The sequence below is a fragment of the Notechis scutatus genome, chromosome 3 (genome assembly GCF_049901735.1).
Source record: "Notechis scutatus isolate UNSWTSFEM ecotype Mainland chromosome 3, rNotScu1.2, whole genome shotgun sequence".
Classification (NCBI taxonomy): domain Eukaryota; kingdom Metazoa; phylum Chordata; class Lepidosauria; order Squamata; family Elapidae; genus Notechis; species Notechis scutatus.
In genome coordinates, this window is record NC_142011.1 from 52,588,030 (window position 1) to 52,609,046 (window position 21,017).

At 37.5% G+C, this 21,017-nt stretch overlaps 2 protein-coding genes across 3 annotated transcripts in view; one reads left to right on the forward strand and one right to left on the reverse strand.

Moving 5' to 3' along the window:
* The first annotated feature begins 8,322 nt into the window (after positions 1-8,322).
* Positions 8,323-13,045, forward strand: PIM1 (Pim-1 proto-oncogene, serine/threonine kinase). The gene is made up of 6 exons (XM_026678153.2): positions 8,323-8,663; positions 8,903-9,009; positions 9,166-9,216; positions 9,359-9,725; positions 11,150-11,326; positions 11,722-13,045. Exons 1-6 carry the CDS (start codon positions 8,582-8,584, stop codon positions 11,877-11,879), a joined length of 942 nt encoding a protein of 313 aa, XP_026533938.1. The 5' UTR covers positions 8,323-8,581; the 3' UTR covers positions 11,880-13,045.
* A 5,202-nt stretch (positions 13,046-18,247) lies between these two features.
* The window catches only part of TMEM217 (transmembrane protein 217), a 33,058-nt gene continuing 30,288 nt past the window's right edge, over positions 18,248-21,017 (reverse strand). For both annotated transcript variants that reach the window (XM_087959899.1, XM_026677848.2), the window contains exon 3: positions 18,248-19,076. In XM_087959899.1, coding sequence (XP_087816025.1) covers positions 18,486-19,076 — 591 coding nt within the window. In that variant the 3' untranslated portion in view covers positions 18,248-18,485. The remainder of the gene's footprint in view (positions 19,077-21,017) is intronic.

A 21,017-nucleotide genomic window follows, 5' to 3' on the forward strand; every position in this document is an offset into this window, starting at 1 on the left:
TTGTGTCTGTTTACAAAGGGGGTTGTTCTTGCTGACTGGCTTTAACATTCAGGTTAATATATCCACTCTGATTTACTCTAGCTGGACATTTCAAATGGGTGTTAAAAGAAAGGACCGGAAGAGGCTGCTTGTGGGGAGGCAAAGGCCAGAGTTACCTCTAGGCAAAATGAGCAACTACTGTACTTCCAGCAACATATATTTGAAAGCATTGGTTGTCCATTTCTATTTCAAGAGAAAATCTTCTTGTCCTTTGACTTATATACAGTATTGTAGTTACATGTAACTGCCTCCTTAGACTATCCTGCAGCCTCAGGTACCATGGAAAACATTGTGGTGGTCTTATTTTAGTGGTGAAAAACACTTAGTTACCAACCCAGTCAGCTTGTGTATCTTCAGTGGAAAAGATATACCATTTTACTTGTCTGATTAGCTGCTAAAATATCTTAGGCCAGGGCTGTCAAACTCAAGGCCCAGGGGCCAGAAATGGCCCACACGGTACTTAAATCTGGCCCATGGGGCCATCATGGAAACAGCAAAGGACCAGCCCACAGTACTTCTGCCAGCGGAAATTGGCTCCCAAGCTCTGTTTTCGGCTGCCATGGCCTCCTGCAACCCTCTGCCAGTGAAAACAGAGCTCGGAGCTCCATTTTCACTGGCAGAGGGTTGCAGGAGGCTGTGGCAGCCGAAAACGGAACTCAGGAGCCCATTTTCCACTGGCGAGTGCTTGGGCCATCACAGGTGCCCCTGACGGGAGTGACGTTGAACTGGCCACGCCCCCCCCGGTCAAACACAACCCAGATGTGGCCCTCAATGAAATGGAGTTTAACACCTCATCTTACACCAATCTTGGAGCTTATTCTCTTTGGCCTACCAATTTTTCTTAGTTTTGGTATGCCATACTCTCCTAAAATAAAATATAAAATTAAGCCACTTGGTCTAAGAAATGGGGCACAGAGATAATCTGCATCTATTTATGCTTCTCCAGTGACTTAATTTTTTAATATACATAATTTTGGTGAACTTGCTAAGTGTCTGCAGTCAGAAGGAGAAGAAGTTTATTGTCATTGTACAAGTACAAGTGCATACTGTGGATACACCCCAGCAACTGTTTGCAATACAATAAAACAGTGCACTTAAAGATGAAGATAAAAAAAAATAGAGCAATAGATACTGGCTCAAATGTGACCCTTAGTGATTTAAAAGAAACCTAACATGAGAGGTTGATAAAATACAATCTTCTGTGTATTCACCATGTACCATTTTGTAATTTACATGGCATGAATTATTATAGGGATTATATACAAGAATAAAAAAAAATAAAGGATTGAATTAATTGATGAATGAATCAGAGCTGCTTTCTACAAGCAGTATAAAAATCCACAATTGCTATTGACCCCAAAGTTATAGTGGAGAGGTTCCTATCTTAGGAAATGTATTTATGCATACAGACTATTACACTTTTAGAAAATGGCAAAAGAAAAAGAATGATGAAGTCAAAGGAGGAGACTCCACTGAGCAAGGGTAATATTTTGCCATTCTAAATTAAAATATCCAAGCGGAAGTAGCCTTAATCCACCAATTATCACCCCTTACCAGATTCTGTTACTACTTCAGTTACAAGCAGTATAGGGTCATAGCTTAAAATGTGACCCTTACTTAATTTGTTTGCCATGGATTGAATCTGACTTCCTGCTATTTTTTTCACTAGGGACAGATGCTTATCATGAATTCAGTACTGATTGAATCATCTGCTTTGTACATTTATCCCATTAAACAATTGAAAATTAATCATTTGTTGAGCGACTGTTTTTTTTTAAATCACTTTTTATATTATGATTGAAAAATTATCCCTTGGAAGTTAGGGAGAATTTTGAAATGCCCAAGGCTGCCAGCCAATTGTTATAGTGCTGTTTTGTTCCTTATACACAGTATCAGTTTTCCCCAAGTATGAACTAAGGAAGAGGATAAAATACAGGGCAACTGTTCAATGTATGAATTACTAGAATTTTCACTTGTTTTATTTCAGCCTCCTTGCCCAGGGTTTTTATCAATATTTTTTTATCCTAAATTTTTAATATCCTTTGCTTTATGTATTATCCTCACAGCAATTCTGTAATTTAAAGATTAACTACATGTTTACATAGAATCATACCTAAAGGTTTATGTTTTTTTGAAAAAAAATATTTATAATGTAGAAGAATTGTGCTTGTACAACGTTCCCACTGCCCTATGGATGTTTGGGGTCAACATTTTACAATTCTCAAGAATGGATATGTTGATTTATGAGTTTTATAGACCCACACATATGAAGAATCTCAGGTTTGGAAAGATTATTATACAGATGGAGCCCAAAATTTAAATTGTTAAGTGAGAATTTTGTTAAGTGAATTTGCCCCATTTTATGACCTTTCCTGCCATATTTGTTAAGTGAATCCCTGCAGTTCTTAAAGTTGTTAAGAGAACCTGATTTCCCCATTGATTTTACTTGTCAGAAGGTCGCAAAAGGGGATCACACAACTCCGGGACGCTGCAACCATCATAAATGTGAGTCAGTTGTCAAGCATCCAAATGTAAATGATGCAACCATAGGGTTGCTGCCCCAGTCATAAGTGTGAAAAATGGTCATAGGTCACTTTTTTCAGTGCCCTTGTAACTTTGAATGGTCACTAAATGAACTGTTGTAAGTCGAGGACTATCTGCACTAGAATGTTATTAAATTGAAGGAAATAGCCTCCTTGCATTTAAAATTGCGTAAGACTATTTCATTTGAATTAATATTGCCTATTAAACAAATATTACATACAGAAGATGGAGATAATTCTGCAAAATAGAAATTGAAGAAAACCAGGCATAATTCCATCACCTGTTTTTATAATGCCAAATGCTGACAATATGAAAAGTTCATTTTTTTAAACTTTCTACAAAATTTTAAGATGCATGCTGAAAAAAAGAATAAATGTACTTTGTTGTTGTTTCATAGTTTTCATGTAGAATTGAGAAAAATATCAGTAAATTTAAATTCAATAAATAGTTGTGAATTAAAAGGTATTAACTGAATCGCTTTTCTCCACTACTTACTCCTACAATTTTGACATTATCTGTTCACAACTATGTGAAATCACAGCTGCCAGTTCTTAGCTGATGTTAGCGTTCATACACATCAAGTTTTTCCCCAAGAACCTAGGATGTTGTAATGTATTAGTGTGTTATATAAGTAGAGCCAAGTAGTGTGGCTTTTTTGCAATTAACGGATGGAAATTTTTTCAAAATACAGATTTTCTAAATGCTATGATCTTCTGACATGGCAATCAGTGTACCAATAACCACTGGGACTACCTCAGCAGGTTTATGCCATAATCTTTCAGTGTCTTTTCAGATCTTGATAATTTGTGATCTTCAATTCTTTGTCTTCTATTCTATGATCCCCTTGTACTGCCACATCAATTATCCACATTTTCCTCTTTTCAATCAGTTATATTTGATGTGTTATGAGGCAAGACTTTTTATCAGTCTGTATCCGGAAATTCCACAAAATTTTAGCCTGCTTATTTTCAACTATTTATTCAATTCTCCACCAATTTTACTTTACTAGCACATAATTTTATAGATGTCCAGTGAATCAATTTGATGATTATTTTTGTTTACAATCAGTTTGTGCCATCTTCTTGCATGAGATGAATATATGATCTATTGTTTCTTCTGCTTCTTTGCAGAATCAGCATTTTGAATTATCTGATCATTTTTCCATTCTGGCCTTAATTGGGTTAGTTTGAATAGATTGCTCCTAAGCAGCCAAAATCTTTTTTAATGATCCAAGTTCTAATGTTTTAATGTTCCAGGTTTTATCTTTACGCACATTCCCCTTGATCTGCTGTACAAATTGGCCACGTGCTTTTTATTGTTTTTATTATTATTTACAAATAGCAGAGATAAAATGCTGCATAAAATGTTTGCAGCTTACTGAACAAATGAATATAAGACCACATATTCCTGTGATTATATTTTATACAGAACATAAACCACTATTTATTGTATTAAATAGTAAAAAGGTTCATTCTTTCATTCATTCATTCTATCTATCATTAATCTACTGTATTTTAGCCAAAGATATTAGACCTTTATTGCCCTTTTTCATTCAGTTACATATAAATTTATTTAGCATGTTTTCTTTAAGTACATATTATATGAGTGCATATTGTATATTGTGTTGAGGGTTAGGAAAATATTACCTCTGTATTATTAAGTGTTTTCCATTTTTTTCTGAAATACCTCATAGGATAATTATAGTGAATGATGTTGTAGTGCTACAATCAGTATCAGTTTCTATGTTGATTTGGAAAAGTGGTCAGATCCTTTTTGTTTCTGGCCAGTATGTTTGTACACATGTGCATGGGCCTGTTTTCGGGACACATTTAATCCAGTCAGCCAGTACTCAAACAAATCTCCTTACAGCAGAATACAATTAAATTAATGAACTGGGTCAAAAGTCACCACCCACTTTCTTCAGAAACAGCTTGGAGCCTTGCCCACAGCACTTCCTGAAATTTTTTCACCAGAAAAGTTTTGCAAAAGCTTCATTAGCTCTACTCTACTGGCTAGGCATGCCTAAGTTGGTGTGGCTTGACTACTAGGGGCCAGGGTCTGAGAGGTGTGCTCCATCCTGCTAAGTCTTGACAGTGAGTTCAGTAATAGAGAGGCTTGTTTTTACTGCTGCACTTTCCATTTAGTTCTTGGAACACTAGGTAGTGGAGCAATATGTGGTAATTAACTGGGTTTTGATGTTCCCATTGTAGGGCTGACTGGATTTGAATCCTATGCCAAAATGGGGGCTATTTTGAGTTAAATCAAAACTCCTGGGACTTTGGGAATCAGTTCAGGGGATCAGTTTCTCCCTTTTTAGATATTCCTACCATTATTTATATACACACACACAACCTCCCTAACACCCTTCTGGAATTTCTAGTAAAACACAATCTATTTAATCAGTCTTCAAAATATGAGTGGAATGGTGCAAACACCCAGTGTTTTTATAAAGAAATAACACTGCATACCTACTCATACACACAGAAGGATGCTGGCTTTCATGTGTAGCCATTTAGATGTTAGCATCTGAAATTCTATAAATGTTAATAGAATGACTCATCAGAAATCTATGCTGGTAAATTGTTTATCTTATCTTTGGAATTCTGGAAAGTATCTCATCAGTCAACTTCTGTAAAAGACACTCTGGTCAAGAATTCTCATAGGGATTCCTCCTTTTACTGAGTCAACCAAGAGAAGCTCATCTGACAGATTTTCCATGATCAGATTTTCAGGAAGAAATGAAGTCATGACAAGATTAGCAGAAGAATTCCAATGAGGCTGACTTCAGCCAAACATGGTAGACGTTCCTAGTGCTGATGACAAAGACATTTGTTGTTATTATCAGAAAAGACTATCATGCTTGCAGATAAGCTTACATTAAAGACTGATCCAATATAGCATTATTTGAATTCATACAAAACAGGAAGCTTCATGCTTATACTTAGTTTCCCATTCCACTATATATCCATATCATAATTTTAAAATATTTCTCTAAAAAGACTATTTTTAGATACAATACCCTGCCAATTCCTAATTATCTTCAAATAATAGAGCTGAATGACTGTAAAGATGTAGTTCTCTCTCACCAACATGGTAACATAGCACAACAGCTATTGCATGCTAAAAATTATTTGAAATCAGTAAGAAATACTGAGAAGACCTGCCACCACTAGACAGACTGGGAATAGCAGCTGGAATTGAAATGGCAGTTATTTTTCTTTTGCCCAAAGGGACAATCATTTTGGACCCTTAGGCACAGTCACTCCTAATCAGGAATTCTGTATCAGATCCATTGTCAACAATGGCCAGGCTTGATAACACTAATGGAAGGACCTATATTGAGCTCTTTTGTGCAAGGCTGAATTAGCATAATGGTAGTGGAATCAGAATTTAAGGATTAGAAATCTATGGAGATTCTCAATCATCCAAGGTCATGATTGTCCCAAAGCTGCTTTTCAAAAGATTTTCTTGGGGGTTTTTTCCCTTGAAAACATTTCGCTTGTCATCCAAGAAGCTTCATTGAGAAATATTTAAGTGAGCATAAACATTCACTGGGATAAGGGACCCCCCACCAGCTAAATTCCTATTCAGGAACAAAATGATATCTCCATCTCAAGACAGTTATTTGTATTCAGTCAGCCAGGTACATTCTTTTTATAAATATTGGACTATCTTTGATCTTTTTTCAAGATACAAATTTTACAATAAACAGAATGATTATGAAAATGAAACCAAATGAACCAAAGAAACCTTTAATATTAGTATTCACACATCACCTTCCACATTTGTATAGTTTTTGCAAAATGTAGAATTCTGTCTTCAGAACATTTTATACCCAGTTGATACATGTTTAAATACTGTTGGAAGTGCAATCCCAAAATCAATATCTTTCCCTCCCATTTTCTCTTTTCTTTACCATGGGATGTACTCCTTATTTCTTACATGAAAATAATCTGCCAGTTTCACTAGTATTTATAGAGTTTCACTTTCAGATTACTGTAATAATTGGCTTCCAAGTAAGTAGTGATGCTTGTTTTTAAAACAGCTGTTCCTCTTCAACTTCACTGGAAAATGAAATCTTGCACAATAACTTTTTAAAATATCTGTGCAAACTCCACTGTATAGTAAAATCAGTATCAAACTTAAATTTACAACTTGCCTTCAACATCTGCAAGTTTTTACATTTGTACTACAATGCCCATACTGCTCCAAGAACAAGATAAAAATTGCAAAAAACCCCAACTTACTGGCAACAGTATCAGCTGATGAAAACAGTCTACTAAAGGAACTTTCTTAGATTGCTGTAATTGCAAAATATTGTATAGTACACAAATAAATTCTAATTAAAATTAATGTAGTACACTGTGTGGAATATAGGGATTTATGAGCTTATTTATACTTGCTCAAATAGTCATCACAATGTAGTTTTTGTAAATAGTTAGGAATGTTGTTATACTAGTTCTCCAAAATTAAAAACTAAGTTGTTATTACAGGAGCTTCTGTTGACAATGTGCATTCTCCTTATCTAAGGAAAGTTTTACTTCTCCCTTGGAACCTATAGCTAGCAGCAAATTAATATAAACGTATTTTGGATATTGTGTAGCTTCACATAACAAAAACCATTTCCCAATTGGATACTGATAACACTCATTCTATATTTTTTTTAAAAAATCCGTTCTGATTTTGAAATATTTAAGAAAAAACACTATACCATCTGAACTGGGTGTCTATGTTGTGTACCTGAAAAATTACCAAAGGACGTTTCATAAACAAGATTAGTCAGCCAACTACCATTTTTTGTAGAATTCACAGAATTGGTGCTGGAAGCTTAGTCTTTTGCTGACTTGATTCAACTAGAAACCAATTGGCCACATAAGCATGCATGATTTTATTGTGGTTTTGTTCTGGTTGTTTTATGTTTCATTATTAAATCTACTTCCCTTTAAATCAATCTCTGCTACTTTCCTAACAAAGGATGACTCCAGCGAAATCTTGTGCGAATGGCTGACAAGATGCCTATTAATTTTGATGGATAAACTAATAGCAATCTAGCTTGTTGGACAGGTTTTATCCCTTAAGGTGGAAAGGACTGGCGTTCGATTGAATTGCCACTTTATCGTTTTCCTAAGTTTCTTGCACGTAATGGCATTTACTCGGAAGAAAGCAGAGTGCTGCACCTGGAAGTTCTGAACAGGATTCCCCCCATCAGAAGCCATGAGTCATTAGGAGTCGTCTTCAAGCAGAGTCGGCGTGGGTGTATCTGCAGCCGTTTCAGGGAGCTCCCCCGCCACACGTATCTCTACGTGTGGCAGGGAGCTCCCTGCCTAAAAACGACTGCACGGAAGGCAGCAGAGATGAAGAGGATATGCACCCACTGAATGTTACCCCTCATGTTCCGGCAATGATACAATGGCGAGAAAAAGACGGGCAATCGTGAATGTATTTTCCTTACATTAAAAAAAAAAAAAAGCAATTCTCCAAGGACACCCCTTTCCTCACTGCCTTCTCCCTTTTCCCGCCAACGATCTCAGCCCTTTCCAGCCCCCTCCTCCCGGTCTCCAGCTTCTCATTCTTACCCTCTTCTCCCCCCACCTCTTTCCCCCCTTCTTTGGCGCCGTTTTCTTCCCGCCACGTCGAGCCTCCTCAGCAGTCCATTCTGACGAAGAGGCCCGGCGCGGGCTCCCAACTGCAGCAGGGATTGGCCGAGGCAGCGCCAGTGGGCGGAGTCTTCCCGGACTGGAGACCTGCCCGCCGGCTCTCCCCGGCTCCACCCCAGCTCTGCTCCCTCCCACTTTTACTACAGGCGGCTGAAGCCGGGCCGCCGCGCCACACGGGAGGGAGCAGGCTGGCCCGGCACGACCCCGCCCGCAGCTCCCGCCCGTGCCTAGGAGACGGCAGTTGTGCCGCTGCCGCCGCCGTCGCCGTCGCCTCCTCCTCCTCCGAGACATTGCCGCTGCTGCCAACCCCGGCCTGCCTGGAACACGCGGACGGGGCGGGGATGTTGCTCTCTAAGATCAACTCACTGGCCCACCTATGCTCGACGCCCGGCGGGGATCTGCACCCCGTCAAGCCGCTGCCAGGTCAGCTGAAAGAGAGCGAAAAGGAAGGGGAAGGCGGGAGGCTGGAACCACCAGTCGGGAATGGTTGATGGATGGATGGATAGATGACCTGAAAATACCCCGGTTTAATGAGGCAGGGACTGGATTGGGGTGGGCTGTTTTGGGTTTTTTTTGCTTTGTTTTGTTTTGAGGAGGTGGGGGGGGAGGACATGTCTGACAGGGCATGGTCTTCAATGAGCTTTCCTTCCTGCTATTTGTAGGAAAGGAAAAGGAATCCCTGGAGAAGCTCTACCAAGTGGGCCCGCTGCTCGGCAGCGGAGGCTTCGGTTCTGTCTACTCAGGCACCAGGCTGGCAGATGGAGCTCCGGTGAGTGATGGGTTTCGAGTGGAGTGTGCCCTCTTGCAGCCTCCATCGTCCCCTATTGTTTTTACCCTTCCCGCCTCCCCAGTAAACTCATATATTTTCCTTTAGCATTGGCTGCTATATGTATGAATTTTTATTCTCTCTCCCCTGTATTTGAAGGTGGCCATCAAGCATGTGTCCCGGGACCGGGTTTCCGAATGGGGAGAACTGGTAAGTTGTGGGAGGAAGGGAGGAATGCTTGGAGTTTTGTTACTGTAGAAAGATCTTCAGTCTGTATTGGATGTTGAAGTTCAACTTGTTCTCCTGCTCAGAAATCATTTTTTCCTCGCCCCTTTTCCCATTCTTTACGCAGCCTGGTGGAACAAGGGTACCCATGGAGATTTTGCTCCTGAAAAAGGTTGGCTCTGGATTTCGAGGGGTGATCCGGCTGCTGGATTGGTTTGAAAGGCCAGACAGTTTCATTTTGGTTTTGGAAAGGCCAGATCCTGTTCAAGATCTATTTGACTTCATCACAGAACGAGGTGCTCTTCCTGAGGATTTGGCCCGTAGCTTTTTCCGTCAGGTGTTGGAAGCAGTTCGACATTGCCACAGTTGTGGTGTCCTGCACAGGGATATCAAAGATGAGAATATCTTGATTGACTTGAGCAATGGAGAGCTCAAACTTATAGACTTTGGATCTGGGGCACTGCTCAAGGACACAGTGTACACAGACTTTGATGGTGAGTGTTCTTAGTTTTCATTCAAAACTGAGCCAGGAAGTTTCATTTCAGAAACATAGTGTTCCCTAGGCTGTGTTTTAAGTAACTTCACAGCAATAGAACAGGTTCTTCCTGTGATTTTAACGATTTGTCTTTTCTCTGAAGTATACTTGATTCTCATAAATTATTCCCTAAATAAAATTGCTCTTGCCCAGAGAACTAATGCTTATTTGTGGCTAACCTTTAATACTGTTTTTCTATTCAATCCGATGGGCTCATAACCTTACTTAAAAATGTGAAAAGGAAATGTCTTGGGAGAAAAAAATCTATTGCAGATTGTTTTCAAGTTATGCTTACTAATTTACCTGCTAGATATAATGGATGTGTGCTAAGCTGCATGTAAAATATTCTTGCAAGTCTTTGTTTTAATGGTAGTCTAACTACAAGTCCAAAATAAAAGTATAGACCTTGTGCAGTATTTCTGTGTGGTAAGACTGAAGAGAGGTTTTTGCGTTTTGTCCTTCCCTGTGATGTCTGAATATGAAGCCTTGAGGAAAAGGTTACTGTTAAAAGCTGTATTTACAGACTCACTAAATTAATCATTTCAATAGGGAAGCTGCATTTTGTAGGGCATGAATGCTGTGAAATTTGATCTAGGGGTGATCATTTTAAAATAATCTCACTTTAGCAATAGAAATGCAAATAAATGGTTTTTGAAAGCAAGTTTGCAGTGATTGGGATTTAAACATTAATGTTAGAATAGAGATATGATCTGCATGTGCATTCAAACTGTTCCCAGAAAACAAACTGCGTTGCTAACAGAGTCATGGAAGACTTCAGAGCCGTTTATTTGAAAAATTTCTGCTGGCTTGCTGCTTGTTTTTGTTTTTTGGTCTGGGTTCCCAAATGGCACGCGCTGCCTTGAATTTTTTGTTTTGTTTTTAATTTAACGGTTAATAACCAGGATGGGTTTGCTGCCTTCTTTTAGGCGCTTTCCCAAGGTTCTAGTGCCCCCTTGTGGATTATGAAGTATCTTTTTACAACTCAAAGTTTGTAAACAAGAGTCACGTGGATGGAAACCAGGCAAGCAGCTCTGACCTCAGTATCCTTGCTTCCTGCCAAGAGAGGGAGGAGGAGGGAGAAAGATCAAGCACTACAACAAAGACATCTAGGCAAGAGTTTCTGGCATTGCACTTACAAGCTGCAGTCTAAGTTTAAGATATAGACAAATGGTATAAAAGTTCATTTTAAAGATGAAACATATACTAATCTTTTAATAGTTGAAAATTAGATCTTTTTAAATTCCTATGCCTCTTGATTACTAATCCGTGGAGACTGTCTATATATCTATATACATCTAACTATAAGGTTTAAGAGTACAGTACTTGTTTCTGACTTCTGTAGTTTTTTAAAAAAAATCCTGATGATCTATCATCTATTTTCAGGCACTCGAGTTTATAGTCCTCCAGAATGGATCAGATATCACAGATATCATGGCAGATCTGCTGCTGTTTGGTCACTCGGGGTATTACTCTATGATATGGTGTGTGGGGACATTCCTTTTGAGCATGATGAAGAGATTATAAAAGGCCAGGTCTATTTTCGTCAAAGGATTTCTTCAGGTAAGTGTTAATTTGGGGTGAGTGAAATTCTGTCTGGAATGCTGATCAGAAATAACTTGTTTAGTATATTGGATAAGCAGTAACTAATAATATGCAAGTACCACTGTCACATAAAGCAACATCTTAAGGATTTAAATTTTTGATGATTGCTTTTAGCCAAGGTTTAGAAGCTAGCATTCCTGAAAACTCAATCTAAGAATTTTGATCTTATATAACCTTGGCAAAGTAATAAAGCATGGATGAATGGTTGTTTTGGCTTCAAGAGTTTCAGCTTTGTAAAGAAGTCTCATTTTATTAAATAACCAATTGAGATTTTGCAGTAGCATTTATAATGTTCTATTTTGTAGATGTTCCTCATCAGTGGACCTTTGCTAATTTTGCACTTTCTTTTGTAGAATGTCAGCATCTCATTAAGTGGTGTTTGGCTCTAAGGCCTTCTGACAGGCCATCCTTTGAAGATCTTCTGAATCATTCTTGGATGCAAGATGTTCTCCTGCCTCAGGAAACAGCTGAGATCCACTTGCATAGTCTAATTCAAGAATCTAGCAAATAGTATGTCTCATCCTTCTGAGGAACAAAACAAAATTTTGCCGTATTTGATCTGGTGGAGTGAAGACCTTTATAGAAATGTGACTCATCTTTTTCCAGACATAGGCTGCCTGATGACTTTCTTAAGTCTGAAGAAACTCATCTCTTGTGGGAGAGTGGACTTGCTGTTTGGGAGCCTGACTTATAAATCTTCTCACCACTAGATGAATTGGACAAGCCGAATCCTAGAATATGAAATGAGTGGCGCAAAGAACTAGAGGAGATGTTTGGTACAAGAGAAGGGAGGGAGTTAGTGATTTGGAGCGGCTACCTGCCTTCACTGTGTTACTACTACCATGTTCTGAGTGCCTTCAATTGCAAACTGAGCTGTGCTGGGGGGAAATACTTGAACATTCCTTCACTGCTGCTTTACAGATTTAAGATCCGTCTTAAAATTTATTCCAGTTTCAAAAGAACTACAGAATGAAGGAGATAATATTAGCAACCCTAATTGCTGTCCAGTATAAACTCTGTGTTTGCTTTTGCTGCCTTTTGAACATGAAGGCATCATCTAGTGCACAAACAATGCAACTGTAAACTGTAAATTTGTACAGAATACAAGAACAAAAATTGGTGTACAGAAGATTGTAGTCATAATATTTTTACTTCAGTGTTTTTAATTTATTTCTAGGGTTTTAAAAATGGAATATCCTAACTGGTAGGATTTTATTTATTTTATTTATGAATCATGCAAATTCTTGGCATACACCTCACTGCTATAGCTGTTGACCTGTTCTGGTATGTTGCTACTACTTCAGTTCCATATTCTAATCCCTCTTTGATTATCTTCTGCCTTTTTTTGCTTGATATCTTGCTTCTGTATGGAACAGCTGACTGCCCTTCCCCATCACCTGTAAATAAACCAACTGTTGCTGTTCAGCCTCTCCACATGTTTGAGACTTGTTTTTAACTGGTATTGATGGGGAGGATATGTATAGATAGCGTGTGTATATAGTGCTGTACTTTGAAAGGGAGCAAGATGTCCCAGACTTCAACACTGTCAAACCTTGTTTAAGTAATTTGGTGCGTAGTCTGCTGTTTTTTTTAATAGCTAATACTGTACAGAGAATTCAGAAATGCTATTTTTTTTATACATTCTGTTTTAAATAAAAATGGAATCACTTGATTTAATCAGTCTACTGGATATTTAATGGTCATATGTCTCACATTCAGTTGTTTAAAACTGTTGCTCTAACTGTATAGTAAATTACTATCATCCCTCCTCTGACCGTTTACTCAGCAAAAACCAATGATGTTTGCCCATGATGACATTTCAGATATAAATTGCCTTGGCTACCAATATAGTTTCTACTGCAATATCTCACTCTATACATGAAATCTAACCTGATACGGTATCTACTCTATAGTTCTGCAGTATTTCTTTAAGTTTGAGATTATCATTATAGGATCTTACAGATTTTTCTTCTCTTTGTACAGAATATTAACTTTGAATGGTCAATATCTCCTGAGTGGCGGCAGGAATAATAGCATCAAAGAAAGGCCTTGGACAGCCCAGTGTACTGCTACCAGACAAGTTAATTTCTGCAGTTTATTTGCTGCTCGTCTGAAAAGACAATGGTTTCCAATAGTAAAAATAATTATCAGGGAAAATGTATCCAAAGCCAAATTACAAATTAATATACATCCTTGTTTATTATAAATGGAATGTTTGCAATAAATGAATTATCTTACAATAATTCAAATAAAAGTCCTATGCATTATTAGGACTGGGTCCCATTAAATAATGAGGTTAAAGTTTGTTGTGAAACTTGCCTAAATTACTATCTAGTAAGAATATATTTAACAAAGTCTTTGATATTTATTTTTGGGAATTCATTTGAAGCTACTCTTGCTATTTATCATAAAACACATCAGGAATTCTCCTGATTATGGATGTTGGTTGTGGTTCAGAATTTCTATAATATTCACTTGTTCTTCCTACTATCATTTTGTTTCCCATTTTCATTCATGCAAATTCACAAAAATCATTGATAGCATTTACATTCCAACAAATTTCTAAATTGACTCTAGTAAGAGCATTGAATCAAATGACAGAAGAATGCAATGTTCCCTGCCATTTTCTGTCTCTAAATTGCATCCAGACAGGTTAATTTTAGTTATGATTATAGCTTGTGGGTATATGTTACATTAGTAAATCAAAATAATTGAATTTTGGATCTATCCTGAAAAGCAAAACTGTATACACTATATAGTGGCTTATTTGCTTTAGCACAATATGGATGAAAAGCAAATTCATTTATGGCAATTTCCTTCTATGTCTCAATTCTTTTTATTTTTAAGATTATGGCCATCTGTGGAGTTTTTGTATGAATAAACAACATGTGTCCTTCAGACTTCCAGTTCATTTTGGCAAACCAGCTATAGTATTTGGACTGCATGTTATATAAAATGTGCATAGGTTTATATCAGCTGAACGGACAAATACTAGCTCCCATGGGTCTGTGTGATAAGACTGGTTATAGAAAGTGTACAACAAATATTGTACATGGCTGCCATGCTGTATTGCTTGAAATGCTCTTTAAAAAGTAGTTTGCTAGGCACCTATTTTGTTATCTTTTGAAATTGAGAAAAACTTTAAAACATCTTTTACATTTGTTGTATTTCTATTGCTATACTATTTTTTAAAATCAACTTCATCTCTTACCATTCTTGAATTTTCTTGATACAATTTTTATCTTCTGCTCTAATAGGCTGACAGCAAAATATAAGAAATTTTCCTTGATAAGATAGAGGAAAGTAGGTATGTAGCATCTTTAACAGGTGTCATGTAGTGTATTTGATTCTTCTGTGCCCACCCTGTGCTATCATACCCTTTCCAGCTACCAGTATTATTTAAGAAAGACAAGTGTCTAATTTACTGATGATTGAGCAGATTCCAGAGTACTCTGTCAACTTACTTAGGCTCAAAGAATCAAGAATATCAACCTTCAAGCATCTTCACTATCTCTGTTCCACAATTCAACCAGACTGGCTACAGATTTCCTGCTTCATTATGGAGAAATTACCAGGCACTCACTGTAAACCAAATTGTCTGGGGTGGGCCAACTTAAGTCTGTCTCCCTTAAAGAGGTCAATAAAAGGCATTAGTCTAGTCTGCCAAGATAGTGATCTAGCCATGCAAAAAGGTTGCTATTAATGTTCTGCATTAATAATGAGAGCAAGGGAGGGTATGAGGGAAGCCTTAGCGCTTGGCCACCACAGTGCCCGACACAAGTGAAGTTGAGCTGGTCACACCTACCCTGACCACACACACCCTGCCCACCCACCCACCCCGAGGTCAAACACAACCTTGATGCAGCCCTCAATGAAATTGAGTTTGATACCCCTGCCCCAAGACATGGGTAACCCCGGCACATAGTTGGGGTAATTGATTTAAGGCCGAGGATCTCAGGGGAAAAAACTAGCTGGGTAGCAAGGTATATGGTACACTAGGAGAGAGGACCTCATACCCAGCTACTTGTGAATGAATGATGTCCTCTGAAGTCGGTCATCATCAGATTCTTACAGATTATTAACACGAAGCCTCTTTACCCTGGAATTGAGATTGGTATGCAACCCAATCCCCAATGAGGCAGACTTCCAGTTCCCCAGCACCAGTACATGTAGGAACAGGTTCCAAAGATGCTTTTCAAAAGACAACTGGAGGGGCAAGCTGTGCTTGCATATGATTCAAGTGCTGACCCACCTCTCACCAAGTTGAGCTGCATGTGTGCATGCATGCCAGCCAGATGCTGACACTGCCCAGATCCCCTCCCTACACAGGCCACCAAGCCACACAGGTTGGGGACTGCTGTCCTAGTTCACCTGGGACTTTCTCTCTGCAGAAAGGAAATGAAGGCACAATTCCCAAACCTATTCCCAGTTTTTCTCAGTTAAAATATAGCTCATTCAATGAAGTACCTTTAGTATTGTATACAGTATAAATATAGTAGGGTATTAAGGACAATTAATTTTAAGAACTTTCCGCATAAATATATCCAAGTTCCAGACCTTTCAGTAATGTTTTAAAAAGCAAACAAATCTCTATAAGAATTACCCTCCTGGGCTGTGCTTCACTTTTTGTCTGGGTAGATGCCATCAGAGCTTGAATAATGATTGGTTCAAATCTAGTCACACCCCTGCTACTTGAGCAATGTGAGAATGTGTACCCGCACAGCGAGTCCTTTGTAAAGAAAATCTTTGAAGAAATCTTGGGACGTATGTGAGAACAAAATGTAGGCCTCGACAGTCAATCCTCCTCCACAGAAAATAAATAAAAACTACTGCTTTGTTTCCTCTTACTACCTATATGTTCGCCTAATATAAAGACAATGGATTATTATGGTTCATCACACAGCCAGGTGTATAAATTGGATTTTGGCATTTCAATCCATCCATCAAGTTCTTCCCAAGAATATGGAATAGGCAGATGTTGACATTTGATGGTGCTTGAAATGTTACAGGATGTAAGCTGTTCTGAGTAAAGCTGCCTTTTGCAGTTAACTGATTGTCAATGCAGATGGTGTTCAAATGGTGCTTCCGTTGTCCTGAGATTGCACCGAAAGCACCGATTATTATTACTACTAACTTTGTGTTTTTTCCTTCTCTCCATTCATTTTATTTCTATTTTCAAGATTTTGTATGTTGTTATCTTCTCCAGTTCCTTCTCTTCTCTTCTCCTGTCTCCAAGTACTGCCATATCCACTATCCAGACTTTTTCATCTTTCCTATCGATAATTGTTAAGTCTGGGGTGTTATGTGGCAGGTGCCTGTCTGAATTCTAAAATCCCAGAACAATTTAGCTTCTTTATTTTCTATGACTTTCTCTATTTTATGGTCCTACCAGTTCTTGCTTGCAGACAAATTGCACCACCTGCTGCCCACTTATAGAAAACATAAACTAGTTCTCTTTGGTGTGAGTTTCTTTTCCAACCACAGGAAATTTTAATGGAACTTCTTAAGGGGATCAGTTTCCTTTTGATGTGGAGGGCACTAGATAGGTCACTCTAGGGAGAAGTAAGACCCACTTATTAGTTCAAGACAGTTCTTCTAAGTCAGTTGTGACCTGGATCTGTGTGGCTGAGCTATCAGGTACTTTAGTCTTCAATGCTTCTGGTAAACTCAAGGTTGGTGTGAAATAAATCTGCTGCAAAGTATGCAGATCCACACAAGTATTTGTTCTCCAATGTGAATTGGATTACCATTCATGTTCTCAGCCAGCAACATAGCATCATAGATAGAAAAAGCACAAATATTTTCACATTCTTGACTCATACACTTCTAAGCTTACTGCAAATATTCCCTGTACGCTTATCCATAAAAATATTAAACAGCACCACACATCCTTTTCTTACTTGCTAAGTATTCCATTTATCCTCATAAGTTCAGACTGCCTTTACTACATTTGTCCTTACCACATTTGGCAACCAAGCTCCAATTCGATATTCACATAAAACATTTTATATTTAAAAACTATTCATTTTATATGCTTTTCTAGATCAATACATGTACAATAACCATTCTTTTTGTCACCTTCATACTTTTCTCAAGGATCTACTGAAGTGCAAAACCTGTTCCATATACTGTACTATCTATCTACTGTAGCATAAAACCACATTGCACTTTCAAAATTCTGCATGGATTCACATTTCTTTGTCTGCTAAAAATCATTATTTCAGAAATAAGAAAAGTACTTTTATAGAAAAACTAATCATTTTAGTAGATTGACATTTGAAATTAGAGAACAAGAAGATAAACAATTTTATGAAGTTTGGGACCTTTTCTATCAATGGTTAGATAATAAAATATAATAATAGAATATTTAGAAACCTAGGAAATAACTAATATATATATTTTTTAGTTTTGTTTTGATATCATCTTTATAAAATTTTATTAAGATAGACTTGGTATGATTTTATGATTTGTTATAAAATAAATTAAGTAAAGTATAGTTATCTCGTTTAAATATGAATTAATAAAATTATAGCCAAATGATTGTTTAATAATGATACTAGGATATATAATTGTTGATTGATAATATGAGTTAATATGTAACACAATTATAATGGAGACTATGAAATGGATGCACAAAAAAGAGTGGCAAACCAACCGATACACTGTCTGTAAATTTATGAAGGAGGACGATGCTTTTATGTTTGATGTCTTATGTTTTATGTGTTTTTGTTTGTTGTTAAAGTCAATAAAACTTTTTTCTCAAAAAAAAAAGAAAAACTAATCATTTTGAGGGGAGTATGTTTTGCCCAAACAAATCCAGAGACCCAAGTACAGTAATTATGAAATTTATCTTTATTAAAGACATTTAGATTAACCCAATAAGACAATGAAGTAAAACAATGTGAAGCATTACTTGGTATATACATATATTGGTTCTGAACTTAGTATATATTATGGCCTCCCATGTTTCTGACAATCACCCTAATTTCATTGTTCTGAATAGGCAAAGGTATTGGATAGCTAACATATATGAATATATTAATTGCCCATTTTTTGTTATGCCAGGTATTGTGCAGGCCTGATGTTCATAATTGCATAAGAAATATTTTGATAGCTATCACTGAAGTCTCTTGGCACTTACACCAAGTCTAAACTTAGGAGGTTCAGTAATATATCTAGATGTTCTCCTTTGTCTCATTGACACCCTCCCTACACGTTTTCCTTCAACAAGCAACATAATATACGTTATAACAAAACAAAGCCAAAAACAATCCGCGGGAATCCTACTGGCCAATCCAAACCATTCTAAAGGACTGATGGAAAATGCATGTAGGTGTCCAGCGCGGCTAGTCAAGATTATAATGGCTACGTTGGCTGCATCATAAAATATTATCCAAGCAAAGTATACATAAAGACCTATAGTTTTTCTCTTATAGATACAATATAAATAATAGAAACATACAGGATAAGTTATAAAAGCCAAAACTATTGCTGTATAATAGCAATATGGAATAATCCAGGTTAAGCCTTTCATTTTAATCTTTGCTAATTTAATTAATGCAAGGCTTAGGTGTTGAAACTCAAAGATAAGATACATATTGGTCATTAAGATCATGTACACACCAGCAACAATTGATCCTGCTCTCGGTGTTATGCCACAGATGCCATCACCAAACAGGGGAATGATTGTGTCTGGAGTAATAATTGCCTGAAAAACAAAGAAAATAGGATCACTTCCACGTAATATGGAAAAAATGACCAGAGCTACATAAATCTGGGAGAAAAATTAAATATGTTAGAATAAAAGATAAAATGTGAGTTGCGTATTTATTTTATATGCATTCTACTGTTCAATGTTTTCCCAAATTGATGCCTTTCAACAGTACAATTTCTACCCTGTATGATAGCCAATATGATCCAATCTATTTGGAGACTGCTACTAGGGAATTATTTAATGAAGTGTTTCATCACACAAAGGTAGGTTTTCATTATGATCAATAAGCTACAATTGGTTGCCATATATTAAACCTAACAATGATGATTTAAAAACACCATGGGTTTCACAACCTTTTATCAAAACAAACAAATCATGTTATGGCTCAGCACAATATATGAATATGCTAGAATTTAAAATTGTAATCTTTACTTGTATCATTTTTTGACACAAATGGTGAATGTACGTGTCCCAGGACAATGTTGTAGGATCCAATCTGGGTCAGATACCAGGCTCAGAGGGTTCATCTTCTGAGGTTTTGAACTTGTGTTGGTGATCATCTTCAGGGAACTTCTACCAGAGTGTGTTTTCACAATTTAAACAATTTTTCTCAATCATGCCTTTAGATTTGAGACTTTAACGTCCAGAATTTCCAGCCAGTAATGTTTGGGAATACTGAACTTACATTTTCAATAAAACTAGAAAGGCATCATGTTGGAGAAGGCTTGTGTAGCAGAAGGGCTGATACTATCATTGCCATTATAGTTGCGTCAGAGATTGTGCCCATGCCAGATATGAAATAGGAAGAAATCTCCACTAGTTGTCCTTAGAGATTCTCTGACGCTACCACCTTTTGGTCCTGCTTTCCTGCATGATGCAGTTGTTGGTAGGCCTGTTAGATCAGCCCATTCCAACTGATGAATCCAGCTGGATTCCAAAGGGAGGCTGGGATTTTCCCCAAGAATCTGGTGGGCAATTGAGCTGAAGCAACCTGGTATGGGCAAATGGAACAGGTTTCAACCTGATTGACCTTGTGTGGTGTCTCCCCCTGTGTTGATCCCAATGTGAACTTTATTTGAAGAGCTCTAAGAGATAAAGCAAAAGAAGAGATGTCTGGAGAGTCACGGTAGAAAGATGAAGAGTGAATCTGCCCAAGCAAAAGTAAAAAACCCATATTATGGATTACATTGTGGTAATAAGGGCAGTGAACAATTGCTATTTCTCCATGTTTTACATCTGTTGATAGCTGTCCAACAATCCTGTTTAAGGAGACTTGGTCTCTGCTGGGGAAGTATGGGTTTCAAGAACATTGGCAGGGATGCTGTGAAGAATATGCTGTGAAGAATTGCTATCTGCACATACAATCCCTCAGTTCCACTCAGAGTTTGGGTGGATTTGCTGGGATTGTCCTGAATAAATCCAGTTGAGATGCCTGAAACAAAATCTTGTGGGATTGTCTAGAGGCAGAAGCTTCTAAAACATACAATTTCTTATTATAAAATGCACACCTACAAGCATAGCACATACATTTAACCCATTTGCCCACAATCAGCAAATTTCATAAGTGCATGAGGACAAAAAAAACCCAATTACACAAAGCATATTACTTCTGATATGCCTTGTTCAATATACTGTACATAATATTGAATTATTGTAACCTTACAGGACAAATAAAAAATATATTTTAGACATTTTTATTTGAACAGACACATTTCATTTCCTGAAATACAAACACATTTCCTCAAATTCAGAAATTACCAGGGGAGGAGGGGGAAAACCAAAGGCACAGTCTATACCATCTAGGCATGGTGGTTTATAGGATCGCAAGATAATCCATGGGACACTTTATCATGTCAAACATAGGTCATCTGAAAATCTTCAATTTATAAAAATCCAATAATCCCCATGTTTGACAGTCATAGATTATAGGAGATA

Bases quoted from the DNA above. Each gene is read 5' to 3' on its own strand.
- PIM1 (XM_026678153.2), top strand. From the start codon at position 8,582: ATGTTGCTCTCTAAGATCAACTCACTGGCCCACCTATGCTCGACGCCC. The intron at 9,726-11,149 runs GTGAGTGTTCTT...ATCTATTTTCAG, and splicing joins AGTGTACACAGACTTTGATG to GCACTCGAGTTTATAGTCCT. The intron at 11,327-11,721 runs GTAAGTGTTAAT...TTTCTTTTGTAG, and splicing joins TCGTCAAAGGATTTCTTCAG to AATGTCAGCATCTCATTAAG.